This window comes from Oncorhynchus kisutch, linkage group LG5 (assembly GCF_002021735.2).
Source record: "Oncorhynchus kisutch isolate 150728-3 linkage group LG5, Okis_V2, whole genome shotgun sequence".
NCBI lineage: Eukaryota > Metazoa > Chordata > Actinopteri > Salmoniformes > Salmonidae > Oncorhynchus > Oncorhynchus kisutch.
The window spans coordinates 49,501,980-49,515,298 of NC_034178.2; the positions used below are offsets into that span (position 1 = coordinate 49,501,980).

General features: G+C 43.6%; 1 protein-coding gene across 6 annotated transcripts in view; it reads left to right on the forward strand.

Annotated features, from left to right (window-relative positions):
• LOC109891189 (sodium channel protein type 8 subunit alpha) overlaps positions 1-13,319 on the forward strand; it is a 105,752-nt gene that overhangs the window by 76,864 nt on the left and 15,569 nt on the right. For 4 of the 6 annotated variants that reach the window (XM_031825255.1, XM_031825252.1, XM_031825253.1 and 1 more), the window contains 5 exons: positions 1,442-1,680; positions 8,635-8,808; positions 9,038-9,394; positions 9,835-9,996; positions 10,167-10,460. In XM_031825255.1, coding sequence (XP_031681115.1) covers positions 1,442-1,680; positions 8,635-8,808; positions 9,038-9,394; positions 9,835-9,996; positions 10,167-10,460 — 1,226 coding nt within the window. The remainder of the gene's footprint in view (positions 1-1,441; positions 1,681-8,634; positions 8,809-9,037; positions 9,395-9,834; positions 9,997-10,166; positions 10,461-13,319) is intronic. The other 2 variants (XM_031825250.1, XM_031825251.1) reach the window with 1 other exon arrangement.

The following is a 13,319-nucleotide window of genomic DNA, read 5'->3' on the forward strand; positions in this document are numbered from 1 at the left end:
ATCCGTTCACCCACACCTCGTCTCACAAAGACACCGCGGTTGGAACCAAAAATCTACAATTTGATCTCCAGACGAAAGGACAGATTTCCATTGCTCGTGTTTCTTGGCCCAAGCAACTCTCTTCCTATTATTGGTGTTCTTTAGTAGTGGTTTCTTTGCAGCAATTTGACCATGAAGGTCTGATTCACACAATCTTCTCTAAACAGTTGATGTTGAGATGTGTCTGTTACTTGAACTCTGTGAAACATTTATTGGGGCTGCAATTTCTGAACTTATCTTCTGCAGCAGAGGTAACTCTGGGTCTTCCTTTCCTGTGGCGGTCCTCATGAGAGCCAGTTTCATCATAGCGCTTGATGATTTTTGCGACTGCACTTGAAGAAACTTTCAAAGTTCTTGAAATGTTCCGGACTGACTGACCTTCATGTCTTAAAAGTAATGATGAACTGTCATTTCTCTTTGCTTATTTGAGCTGTTCTTGCCGTAATATGGACTTGGTATTTTACCAAATAGGGCTATCTTCTGTATCCCCCCCCTCCCCCACCTTGTCACAACACAACTGATTGGCTCAAACGCATTAAGAAGCTTTGAAATTCCACAAATTAACTTTTAAGAAGGCAGACCTGTGAAGATAAATGCATTCCAGCTGACTACCTGATTAAGCTGGTTGAGAGAACGCCAAGAGTGTGCAAAGCTGTCCTCAGGGCAATGGGTGGCTATTTGAAGAATCTCAAATATAAAATATATTTTGATTTGTTTAACACTTTTTAACACTTTTCCCCCCCATATTTTTGATTGATTATTTTACAATGTAGAAAATAGTAAAAAAATCAAGAAAACCCCTTGAATGAGTAGGTTTTGACCTGTAGTGTACATATTCACAGAACATTTACATTTTAACATTTCAATTTGTAGTATACAAATATAACTATCTGAAAGCCACACCTCCAATAAGCCATTCCCCATTCATCTGATAAGCTGCCACCTCTACATTATATTATTAAAATGGTAGAAAATGGAACGCTCTTCATCACAAAAAGGTTCCATTTTGAACCTTTACAAAGGGGTTCCTCAAAAGACACTTTCAGAGGGGTTCATCAAGGAACATTTTTGACCTGGAAAGGTTTCACCACTTGTGGTGGGTATGGCTGCCTTTGTCCTCACGTCCAAAATATCACCTTTCAACCCCTTCCCAGTTATAGTATACTGACCTGACCACAAGACAACGTAGAGCGTTATAGCAATGTTTTTTTGTGAAATCCCCCCCCCCCCTCCTATCTCCCTCTCTTTCGCGCTCTCTCCTTCTCTTTTCTCCCTTCCTCTTTTCCTCTCTCTCTCACTCATTCGCTCTTTACCACTTTCTCCCTCTTTCCCTCTTTCTCTCTGTTTACCCCTTTCTTCTACTGCCCTCTGTTTTTTCACTCCCTCCCATTTCCCTCTACAGAGCTAGAGGATTCTCAGAGGGCGTGCCCATCATGGTGGTATAAGTTTGCCAACATGTTCTGTGTGTGGGACTGCTTTCCTATCTGGTTGAAGATCAAGCATGTGCTCAACCTGATCGTTATGGACCCCTTTGTGGATCTGGCTGTCACCATCTGTATTGTCCTCAACACCCTCTTCATGGCCATGGAACACTACCCCATGACTCCTCGCTTTGAGGAGACGCTGTCAGTGGGAAATCTGGTGAGGAACAGTCAAGTGGACAGTGTTTAGTGTGTAGGGTACCACAAGATTGTCTCATCGTGTGATTGGAATGTTTCTCACATCCCATTATCCAATAATTTCTCTGCCTCTGCTCCACATGTTTCTGTCGCTGTATCTTCCCCCCATGTGTCTGTATCTCTCTCTCTCTCTGTCTCACACTCCCCTGCCCATCCTGTGATGATGGACGTGTAGCACAGGTCTCTCAGAGTACTTCTTTGCTGGTTTAACTTAGGTCCTTTCATACACGCACTACACTCTGCCCTTCGATGGGAATTCATAAAACATTCAGCTCCATTTTAAAGCAACCAGCTTGCTCCCCTTCTTTAACCACCCAGGCTCTCTCTCTATCTCCGTTTCTCTCCCCCAACTTTGCCTCTCTCTCTCTCGACCCATTTTCTTCTTGTTTGTTTGCCTGTCGCCTTTCTCCTCCATCTCTTCCTGCTGATTTAGCAGTTCTAACATGGCAGAACAGGGGTGTGTCCAGGGGATGGCAGGGTTGGTTGGGGGATACATTAAAGTTGAACGTAACCTGATCGATCTGTACTTTAAGTGGAGCATACTGCTTGGTAAGGTATGAGGCTGGTGTGTGAATGTGAGGAGAGGTTAGAGAGGGTATCTGTGGTGTCCACTTGCTCTTAGATATCTCAGTACAGTACCAGAGTCCCTGGCATGTCCGTGTGAGGTCATAGGAATTGGCGTGGTGTCGGGTGAGATTGGCTGGTGTCATAGAGGTTGCAACCTTATATCCGTCCAATTATGGCTTCTGTGAGCGCAGGCTATCACCATTTTGAAGAAGTCAATGTTCTACTTCACGATCGGCTGATCCCTCCTGATGACATGGTTGAACATGACTCCAACTGGGTCATCAGTAGGGATCAACCAATGAAGTTGGAAGTCCCACCCAGTTGACTACTTCAAAATGGTGAAAGTCCTCAATGGCGCTGTTCTTGCTAATACGGGCTTGTGGCCACTACAATCGTCTATCCATCTCTGTGGCTGGTGTCAGCAGCGATATGGGAAATGTTTTTATGTATTTATTTGAGGTCACAGATGTTGGCATGGTGTCAGGGGTGGTGCAGGATGAATCATTGAGTGCTCTCTACAGTGGTGATTGGTCTACAAACATGGCATGATACAACCCTCCTTGCCTGACTGGTAGAGGGTGGTTGGGTGGGGCACTGCTCTATGAACTTGTCCTGCCAGGACAACCTCCACCAGCACTAAGAGTCCAATACATTTTTAATCAGCACTACATCAAACAAAATGCCATGCAAGCAAGATCTGTTTTGCATTTCGCTCTTAAATTTCTGCATTTAAGCAGAATTTCTACAAATCATGATCCATGATTTTAACCTCCATGTTCTGCAGCACAGCATAGCACGCACAGATCAGAACTCTCAGGTACAAATCTTGAGCAGACATTTTGGGGTTTCTATCAAAATTATATGTATGCTACATATACTACACACTTATCATTTAAAATAAATATACATACAGATATAGTATCTTAATTTGATCACTCTGTTGTCGCAGATAATTTTCATGCGCTGCATAAATTCACTGAAAACAGTTATTTTTCTTTCACTAGATCGCACACCTAAACTATAGCCTACTGTAGCCTATCAAACCTAATTTTCTGTTAGAAATTATCACTTCATTTAAAAAGAAAAAGAAATCCTCCTGTTGCAATATTATTTTACTTCAGCAATGAAACTGGTCAAATTAAGATCTGACATCTGTAAAAAAAAATGTGGGCTTGTAACCATAGCTGATCCCCTTTTGGTACTATATAGAACCATTTTTTGAAGGTTCTATAAAGAACCATGCTCATAAGGTTCTAAATGGAACCTGTATGGTGCTATAAAGACAACAAATTACCTAGCAGCAAACCTGCTTACACCAATCCCATACTGTAAAAAAAAGAAAAGTTGATTCAACTTAGTTGTAAGGCAACCAGTGCAATAGGATTGTGAGTTTGCACAACAAAATAGCATTGAAATTGATACAATGTACAATTGTAAGGCAACCAGCTGCAATAGTATTGGGCATATAGCTGAACTAGGGCTGGGCGCTATGGCCTAAAAATCTTACCTCGATTATTTTCAGACTTATGGGCGGTTCATGATATATATCTAGATTTTCTCTAAATGAGCTTTGTGTATAATTAACATTTCAAACCGTCAGCAATAATGTCATGAATTCAGGGCTTGTTTAACATGCTTTTTTGCAATAATCACTGATCTGCCTTTCAAGTCTGTCTATGAAAATGCCCTTTTGATTACAAATTGAACCACAACCATGCATAATGCACATTCACGAACCATTTTTTAAATTTAACCTTTATTTATTAACTAGGCAAGTCAGTTAAGAACAAATTCTTATTTACAATGACGGCCTACCCCGGCCAAACCCTTCCCTAACCCAGATTACTCTGGGCCAATTGTGCGTCGCCCTATGGGACTCCTGATCACGGCCGGTTGTGACACATCCAAGGTCTGTAGTGACACCTCTAGCACTGAGATGCAATGCCTTAGACCGCTGCACCACTTGGGAGCCCCTAGTGTAGCGGGCATTATAGAAAATTAACACAGGTCTCGCAATAATCGTTCAAGCACAAGCCCACATTGCTAATGAGTAGCCAACTAATCTTTATATTTAAAGTCTAGCCAACTTGGATCTATTTGCTAGTTAAGGTAGAACAGTTGAATTGGTATGAACACATCCTTCTGTCCGTCTCCAAACTGTTTGAACAGCATGCTATCCTGTCCACTTTGTTCAGATGTTGAAATGAATTATTTCTCAGAATGAGAACGAGTTGCCGATTTTATTCTCATTGCACTTTTATAAAACACAGACTAGACAGCTAGAATAACAGTTTGTGTCTAAAATTCTGATAGCGGTCCGTGGTACCACAATGCTGCGCACAACAGAAACTGAGCATTCATTTTCTAGAATCAATGTTCATTGATACTCCCGTTTTAGTAGGGTCTGCTCTTCGCACAACTCGAGCTGTGTTCGAATACTCATACTACCCACACTAACCGTACTATTTGTGACGTGAATTGAGTATATAGTATGCTTATTGGTCATAGTATGGATACAGTTAGTATGCCAAAAGTTTCCGGGTATCGTACTAAATTCGCCAAAATATGAAGTATACATGCAGAGGACACTATTTCTGTACTTTAGGGCCCATAATGCAATTATTCAGGAAATGGGTGTGGCTTCTCATCGTTTTCAGATTTTAAGAAAATGGTGGAAAATATGAAGCTGTTGCTGGTTCTGGAACTGGGACTGGTTGGATCTGCAGCGGGGAGGAAGGAGAACCTGAGGAGCAAGCAGACACACATGAAGGCCCAAGATCCGGAGATCAGTGATGGCACTCCTCTGTGGCCTGCTCGCTCTTGATCTTTGGTCCCTCCTCTGCACCTCATCTGGTGTGGTGGTGACTGGTTCCCGGTTCTGATCTGGTTCCGGTTCTGTGAGAGGGATAGGTGTAGAGGGGGAAGGAGGGGTGGAGAGTATATCCATCAGCCTGGGCTGGTGCTGGGGGAGGAGTAATGTGGCGCCAAGGCTGGAGGCTGGAGGACAGAGGGAACAAAGAGGGCCCAGACTTCCTGGCCACGTAGCACTCACAAACATTTGGAAGGTGTTTTCAGTCTGAGTGGGGGCAGTTCCCTGTACATACCTTGTGAAGTTTATCGATGGATTCCCTAGTGGGGAGTCAACCATCAACAGCTGTCTGAAGTATGTCTTTCTGTTCTGAGGGTATTGTCAGAGTCATGATAATTGGTTATTGGGGGGACCCAGGGTTGGTCATGTCATTGCAGAGTTTGATGAGGGCCTCCAGCGGGTCGTTGGTGTTGTTGGCTGGCACTTGGCTGTCCATGGTTCTTGGCATGCCTCCCCACTGACTGCCTCGCGGCCCCCTGAACGGACTGGGTGGTGGGATGAGGGCTATTTCTGGGACGTCTGTGGGGTTGTCTGAATATGGGTCTTCGTCGTTATTGCTTGGTGATGGGGGTTGTTGTTGGTGGTGATGGCCTTTTCCCTGCTGGCATATGAATTGGGGAAGGTTCTAAAGGAGTGTCCCTCTTTCCCGCAGAGGTGACAGGGTCATGTGGAAGTACAGTCTGAGATGGGATGATCCCCTTTACAGTTTCCTCAGATTATGGCTGTGCTGTGGACTGAGCCCCTGTTGTTCCCCAATTTGATGGTACAGGGGAGGTTTTGGACTCCGCCCACTCCGGTCTTAACTGAACCAATGGCCCCAGTGCAGACGTTGTCTTTGTCTAGGACCCTCCTAGCCGCTGACTTGAGGGTGGCGAAGTGGTGTAACCCAACTTCTATGTCGTACTCTTGGATGCTTTTGTTATGGAATTGGACTGTGACTAACTTTTGATTCTGTGTCTGAAAGTGGAATTACTGTGAACTGAATTTTTTTTTTTTTTTACTAACACACAATGGCTTCTTTTGGCCCTGGGGGCTTTGCCAGGCAGTTTAGGTCAGATTGCACAAAGCCCACACCTCTCTGGAGAACTGCCCAGCTGAATTCCAGGTGGGTCTGGTCTGGCGGTTGTTGTTGCTGTTCCTGCTGCTCCCTGGCGATTGGCGGCTCCATCCTCGGCAGCCTCCTTCCTCGGTTTTAGCGTCAGCCTTACCGCAATGTAGCAATGCATCGCTCCTGGGTTCATTCCGGTCATCTTCAGTTGGGGGTGGGAGGGGACGGGTTCTGGTCTTGGTGTTGTCTAGTCTGGTCCTGAGTCTGCTACGTTCCTGCAGGCGGAGGAAGGACAACCTCAGTGAGCAAACACACCATAAAGGCTCTGACCTGTAGGTCAATGGAGGCACTCACCTGTGGTCTGCTCACTCCAGGCGTAGGTTGGTATCTTTAAGGGGTTCCTTCCTCCGCTCCCTGGATGTGGTGGTGTTCTCTGGTCTGGTCTCTCTTTCTGGTGAACTACTCTGGGTGGTTGGTGGTCGGCTGGTCCTGGTTTGGTCGGTGGTGGCCTGAGGAGAGCAGATGGAGAAAAAGGCAGGTGAGTAGGACTGCAGGCCAAGTGTAGAGGGAGTACGGCTCGCCTCGGCAGCGTTCTACTCAACTCAAGGTCTGCAGTCCGTTGTCTGCTCTATGGGAAGCTGGTCCAGGTCGTTCTGTTGAGTCAGGTCGGACCATGGTCAAGCCACTGTTACTCTTCTCCTCCAGTCCTTCTGGTACCGGCTTAGTCCGCTGGACCAAGGAGGCAGCGCCAACCGTGGTCACACCACTGTTACTGTTGCTGTCTCCTGGTCCAAAGAAAAAGATAGTGAGAAAAGAGGGTAGAGAGAGAGACACAACCCCAGAAAATCTTCAGTACACATGTCATTAATGAAGAGAAGCAAGCTTTTAATCATCTGCAACCATTGAGAATGACTGCCAGTGTAGGGGAGGTTGGATTATTGAGACTACCTAAATCATATAAATTGAAACAGCCATATCTGTAACAGGTGCAACAAATTTGATTAGTTTAGAAAAGGGTATGTTATTTATGTTTGTGTAACATAAGATGAATCAACCAGTCAATGTACATCAGTTACTAGGCCAATGCACGTTAACAGCTAGGCTACCTGCAGCCCTATACATACAGTTGAAGTCGGAAGTTTACATACACCTTAGCCAAATACATTTAAACTCAGTTTTTCACAATTCCTGACATTTAATCCTAGTAAAACATTCCCTGTTTTAGGTCAGTAAGGATCACCACTCTATTTTAAGAATGTGAAATGTCAGAATAATAGTAGAGAGAATTATTAATTTCAGCTTTTATTTCTTTCATCACATCCCCAGTGGTCAGAAGATTACATACACTCAATTAGTATTTGGTAGCATTGCCTTTAAATTGTTTATCTTGGGTCAAACGTTTCGGGTAGCCTTCCACAAGCTTCCCAGAATAAGTTTGGTGAATTTCGGCCCATTTACCCTGACAGAGCCGGTGTAACTGAGTCAGTTTTGAAGGCCTCCTTGCTCGCACATGCCTTTTCAGTTCTTTCCACACATTTTCTATGGGATTGAGGTCAGGTCTTTGTGATGGCCACTCCAATACCTTGACTTTGTTGTACTTAAGCGATTTTGCCACAACTGTAGAAGTATGCTTGGGGTCATTGTCCAAATGGAAGACCCATTTGCGACCAAGCTTTAAAGCTTCAATATATCCACATAATTTTCTTTTCTCATGATGCCATCTATTTTGTGAAGTGCACCAGTCCCTCCTGAAGCAAAGCACCCCCACAACATGATGCTGCCTACCCCGTGAGACATTATACTCAATGATTACTGCTACAGTGCTATTTGGGTTGTTAATCAGATTCGTCCCGACGTACTTGAGTTCTTCTCTTTTTTGCCTTTTTTTTCTTACATTTGAATTGTTTGACGTTTTACTCCATTTTTAGGAGCTAGTAACATAACAATTTCTCTGCACCTGCTATAACACCTGCTAATCTGTGTATGCCACCAATAAACATTGATTTGATTCTTACACATAAGCTCAAATCCTCGTCATTTTAAAGTCTACTCAACTCGCATAATAACGCTGATTAAGCCATTGGTTAAATTGACTTTTTACAGTGCATGCTATTACAGTAAAATTCAGTAAAATACAAACCCCAATCTCTCATCAATTTAATTGATTACATTTACAATAACATTTTACTTTTTTTTGTTTTACAGAATAATGCTATGTCATTGGTTACTGTACTTACTTGCCACTAGCTGCCTGTAAGTTCCTGTCAAATTCATGGCAACCCCTTTACAGTGTAAATTGCACCTTCGATCCTTGAATTGAATTTCAATGAATCTCCTGAATTGAAGTGGGGTTGACCCCAACCTTGTGTCCTACACTGGCAGCTTGACCCTAGGATCAGACTGTTAACCTTTTTCTCTCTTTGCACTCACAGGTTTTCACTGGTATCTTTGCTGGTGAGATGTTTGCCAAGCTGGCTGCCATGGATCCATACTACTACTTCCAGGAGGGCTGGAATTGTTTTGACAGCTTCATTGTGACTCTCAGTTTAGTCGAGCTGGTATTGGCTGACATTGAGGGTCTGTCTGTGCTCAGGTCATTCCGATTGGTGAGTAAGAAAAGGTGTGGATTGGAATGAGGGACCGTATTGATAACCCTATGGCCCTGATGTTCAGAAAATTCACAGCAGGTGGGGGAAAGGGTTCACTCTGCAGCAGAGTTAGCTTGACATGACTAATTGCCAAATACTCAGAGAATATGATCAACATTTATTGAAATGTAAACCCCCGCTCATTCAATTCTGTCTCCCCTCCCCTCCCCCTCTGTCTCTTGTCTAGCTGAGAGTGTTCAAGCTGGCCAAGTCGTGGCCCACACTCAACATGCTGATCAAAATCATTCACTCTTCTGTGGGAGCCCTGGGAAACTTGACCTTGGTGCTGGCCCTTATCGTCTTCATCTTCGCCGTGGTTGGCATGCAACTGTTTGGAAAGAACTACAAGGACTGTGTTTGTAAGATCGCTATAAGCTGTAAGCTTCCTCGTTGGCACATGAACGACTTCTTTCACTCATTTCTCATGGTGTTTCGAGTTCTGTGTGGGGAGTGGATCGAGTCCATGTGGGACTGCATGGAGGTGGCCGGCCAGAACATGTGCATGATCGTCTTCTTGATGGTCATGGTCATAGGCAACTTGGTGGTAAGAAAAACAACCTTTGAAATATGGGAGAGACTATAATGACACAGTTGACAGTTAAACCGACAAGCAAAAAAATAAAATTTACCCTTACCTTAACCCTAAACTTAATTAAGCAAACCCTTAACCCTGACCCTAACCTAATTTTATACAATTCTGAAATGAAATATTGGTTTGGGCGTCAGTTGTCCTCATAGCCTTTTCCTTGAATTATCCATATTTAGCAGAGTAGCAGTTTCTTGCATACCCTACTTTTTGAAGATCAGGCCTCTCTTTACTTAGCGAATTTGAACTAAGTAGCGTTTCATGCATTCACATGTAACTCATCCAATAAATATGGTTTGAGCCTTAGCATTTTGGTCTGGTTAAGCTTGATGTCAGAAAGTTAGCGGTTAGTGACACATCTGCTTAGACCTTCTGTATATGCACGGCCCTCTCCCCAGGTGTTGAACCTGTTCCTTGCCTTGTTGCTGAGCTCGTTCAGCGCAGACAACCTGGCACCCTCGGACGATGACGGAGAACAGAACAATTTGCAAATAGCTGTCGGTCGAATAAAGACGGGGATTGCCTGGGCCAAGGTCTTTGTAGCCGAGGTTATGAAGAAGGTACGCTGTGATGTCATGTCCTCTATGTTCTGTTATGTATGGCATCATTCTGATATCATTGTTGAATTGTTTCTGGGTTGTTTTTACACCATGACAAACCCCTGTCCCAATGTAGTTGAATGCCAGTAGTTTTGTCCTGACTGATTTTTAAATATATTTCTGATTGCGAGGAGGAGGAAGAAGCAGAGGACGAACAGAAGCCTCTTGATGAGTTTGACGAGAAGCTTAACTGTATTGCAAACCAGAAGGGCATAGACATCAACCGTGAGTTGGACTACATCAACGGCACTACCAGCGGCATCGGCAGCAGCGTGGGCAAGTACATGATCGACGAGGACCACATGTCCTTCATCCACAATCCCAACCTAACCGTGTGCGTTCCCATTGCGGTCGGGGAGTCAGACTTCGATAACCTCAACACTGAGGACTTCAGCAGCGAGTCAGACGCGGAGAACAGCAAAGACGTAAGTATGGAGTGATGGGGGTGATATATTCTTTGTATGTTATTTAAATCTAGAAACATATACTTTTGGGTGGGGGCATAGGGTTATATATGGGGGAGGTGGGTGGGTGAGGAAGGTGATTCATCGGGAAAGGGGGAGAGGTGTTTTGGGTGCTTGGTTGGGTGGAAGCTTTGACGAAGTTCTGTTGGAGATTTAGGATAAGTTGTGACTTTATCAAATAAAGTGGTTTCATCATTCTCTGTGAATTGGAGTGATGTGTTAGCATCCACTCCTCTAAGATTGCTCATACTTCTGACTTCTTAGAAGTTACTTGTAGCTTTTCACAGAATGTAAATAAATTAGCTAGCTTCGAGTAGCTGAATATGTCATCACCACATAACCTCAAAAGTGACAAACTGACACACATTCATATTTCTTAAAAACAACTTTATTTCAAGGAGTGCGATACTGCACAGGTGCAGCTCGTTAACTTGAGGTGATCAGGTGTTTCTTCGTAGCTAGCTTGGTGGCCATAACACTGCTAGCTAGCGTGATCAGGGGTTTGTATTGGAATGGCCGTTAGAAAGGCTTCTTTCTGTATAGACCCTCTTTGATTTAGCTAAACCTCACCTAACTTAACATGTTTCATAGCTAAACCAACAGAATGTATTTTTCAAACCTAGATAGCTAGCTACTGAAACAAATGCAAACAAATCTGTAACTCAAATCAGAAATCAGAACAGTAATAGCTTATACCATTCAAAAGATATAGCTATTTTAGTAATCGCAGTCTTTCACAAGTTGAACCGTGGCTAATGTGTTTGCCTTTATCCGCCACCAACTCTCCTGATGAGCAGAAGGAGGTAATGTATATGTTTTGTTAGCAAATGCAAGCTACAATAAGCCAATGATGAGACTGTGATCATAGAAATAGTATTCCTAGATGTGGAATAGCCCCCTGGGCCATGGCATTTTGACTTCCCCCTCATGGGTACACTCAATATGGCTGACATGGTATGCTGAATTGCTACGTTAACATGGAATGTTCATTCAAATGATGATGTGGCTTTGTAATGTCAATTGTTTTGACTGTGAATAAAGCACAAATTGAATGCTGTACTTCCAGTTTTATTTTTTGATCATGGGCACACTCAAAATGGCCGTTGGTCTACCATCACTGACCCATTGACTTGAATAGGGATGTCCATTCTAGGAATTCTATTTCTATGACTGACTTTGACGGTGATGTATAGCTACGTTTATGTTAGCTAATACAAGCTACGATATGCCAATGATGAGAAAGACTGACTTTGTGACTAAATAGGATTTAGCTAAGTGTGTCAACAAAGTGCTTACTTTCACTTGCGCATCTTCCTAGAAAAAGTTCAACTTCAGAAAACAAATGAATCCCAGCAAATATTTATTCGTTATAGCAAAACCTCATGCCTCAAGCTCATTAGTATGCTTGCTCCCTCTACTAACCACTATTGCTATCCAGCATATTCCTTTTAATTAATGTGCTTGCTTCAGTAAGACCACTACTGTTAAATAGCTGATGCAATCGCTCAAATTTTCTTTAGGAAATGTACCTTTTCTAGTTATAAATATAGCATGATGCTTTGCAGAGTAGCCAAATACATGCCGAGGTTCTTGGGATTGCAGTCAATGTACTGTAGTAGATGATGTAATGGCTTAGAGTGCGTGTGTGTGTGTGTGTGTGTGTGTGTGTGTGTGTGTGTGTGTGTATATGCAATGCGTGTCTTTTTATCCACTCATCAACACTGGACTGAGCAGTGAACACAGAGCGGTGAACACAAAGGGGTGAACACAGGAGACCGTCGGATGACCTGACGTTTCAGAACATTTGTTTAGACATGGCAGTACCACTGACTCTGCAGACTGACAGTCAGACAGATGAACATGGCTTTGTGTCTGTGAACGTGTGGGAAAGGTCCTCCTCACTTGTACAGTATGTGGATATGTTGGGTCACCTTGACCTGGTTTGCAGGGGGAAGTCATGCAGCAGCTCCAATACCTGTACCAGATCCCCAGTCTGCTTCGCTCCCTGTCTCCACCAACCACACGGCAGGCTGTCTTGCAGCTAAGCCAGTGACAGCCCAGCCCTGCAACGCTTGGCTGGACACAGAGCCCCTGTCAGCCAATCAGGGAGCAGTCTGGCTGTTTGTGTTAGAGAGAAGGGGGGGAGAGAGAGAGAGAGAGGGGGGAAAGAGAGAGAGAGTGTGTGTGTGAGAGAGAGGAGCACAGTCCTGCTGAAGATTCAGGACTCTAAAGTGCAGCGTCATTCTTCAGTGAATTGGATTGGCTCTGTGGGTGTGCGTATGTGCGTGAATGCTTGTGTGTCCTGGTTTACCTTAAGTTATCGTTCAGCTGTGAGATGATTTATTAGGTTGGCTAGACCAGGCATATACTGTATGTCTGTTTAAATGTTTCTACCTCAGCTGGTCGAGATCAGCCTCAATACATTTACATTTTAGGCCTATATGTTGAATCCTCTCTCCATAACCATTTCTCTGTAATCAGATCAAATAATGCGTTGGTAATTGTGGTTGTTTGTAACTCACAGACACAACAGTCCAGCATCATTACAATGAATTAGACATGAATTTAAAAGCCCAGGCATATATGTTAAGGAAATCCTTCCCCCACCTCCCTTTAACTAACATGTTTATCATATCAATTCCCCTCTTGAGTGTCACATGTTTATGTCCTGTGCATCAAGTAAATGTTTTTACCACTGGATCTAATGCTGTAGTCTATTTGCATAAAGAGCAACAAATCATGCATCACTGTCAAATCTGCAAATGCATATTTATCAGTGACCAGCCCTATTAATGTAATCTATCAGCAGCCGAGATTAAT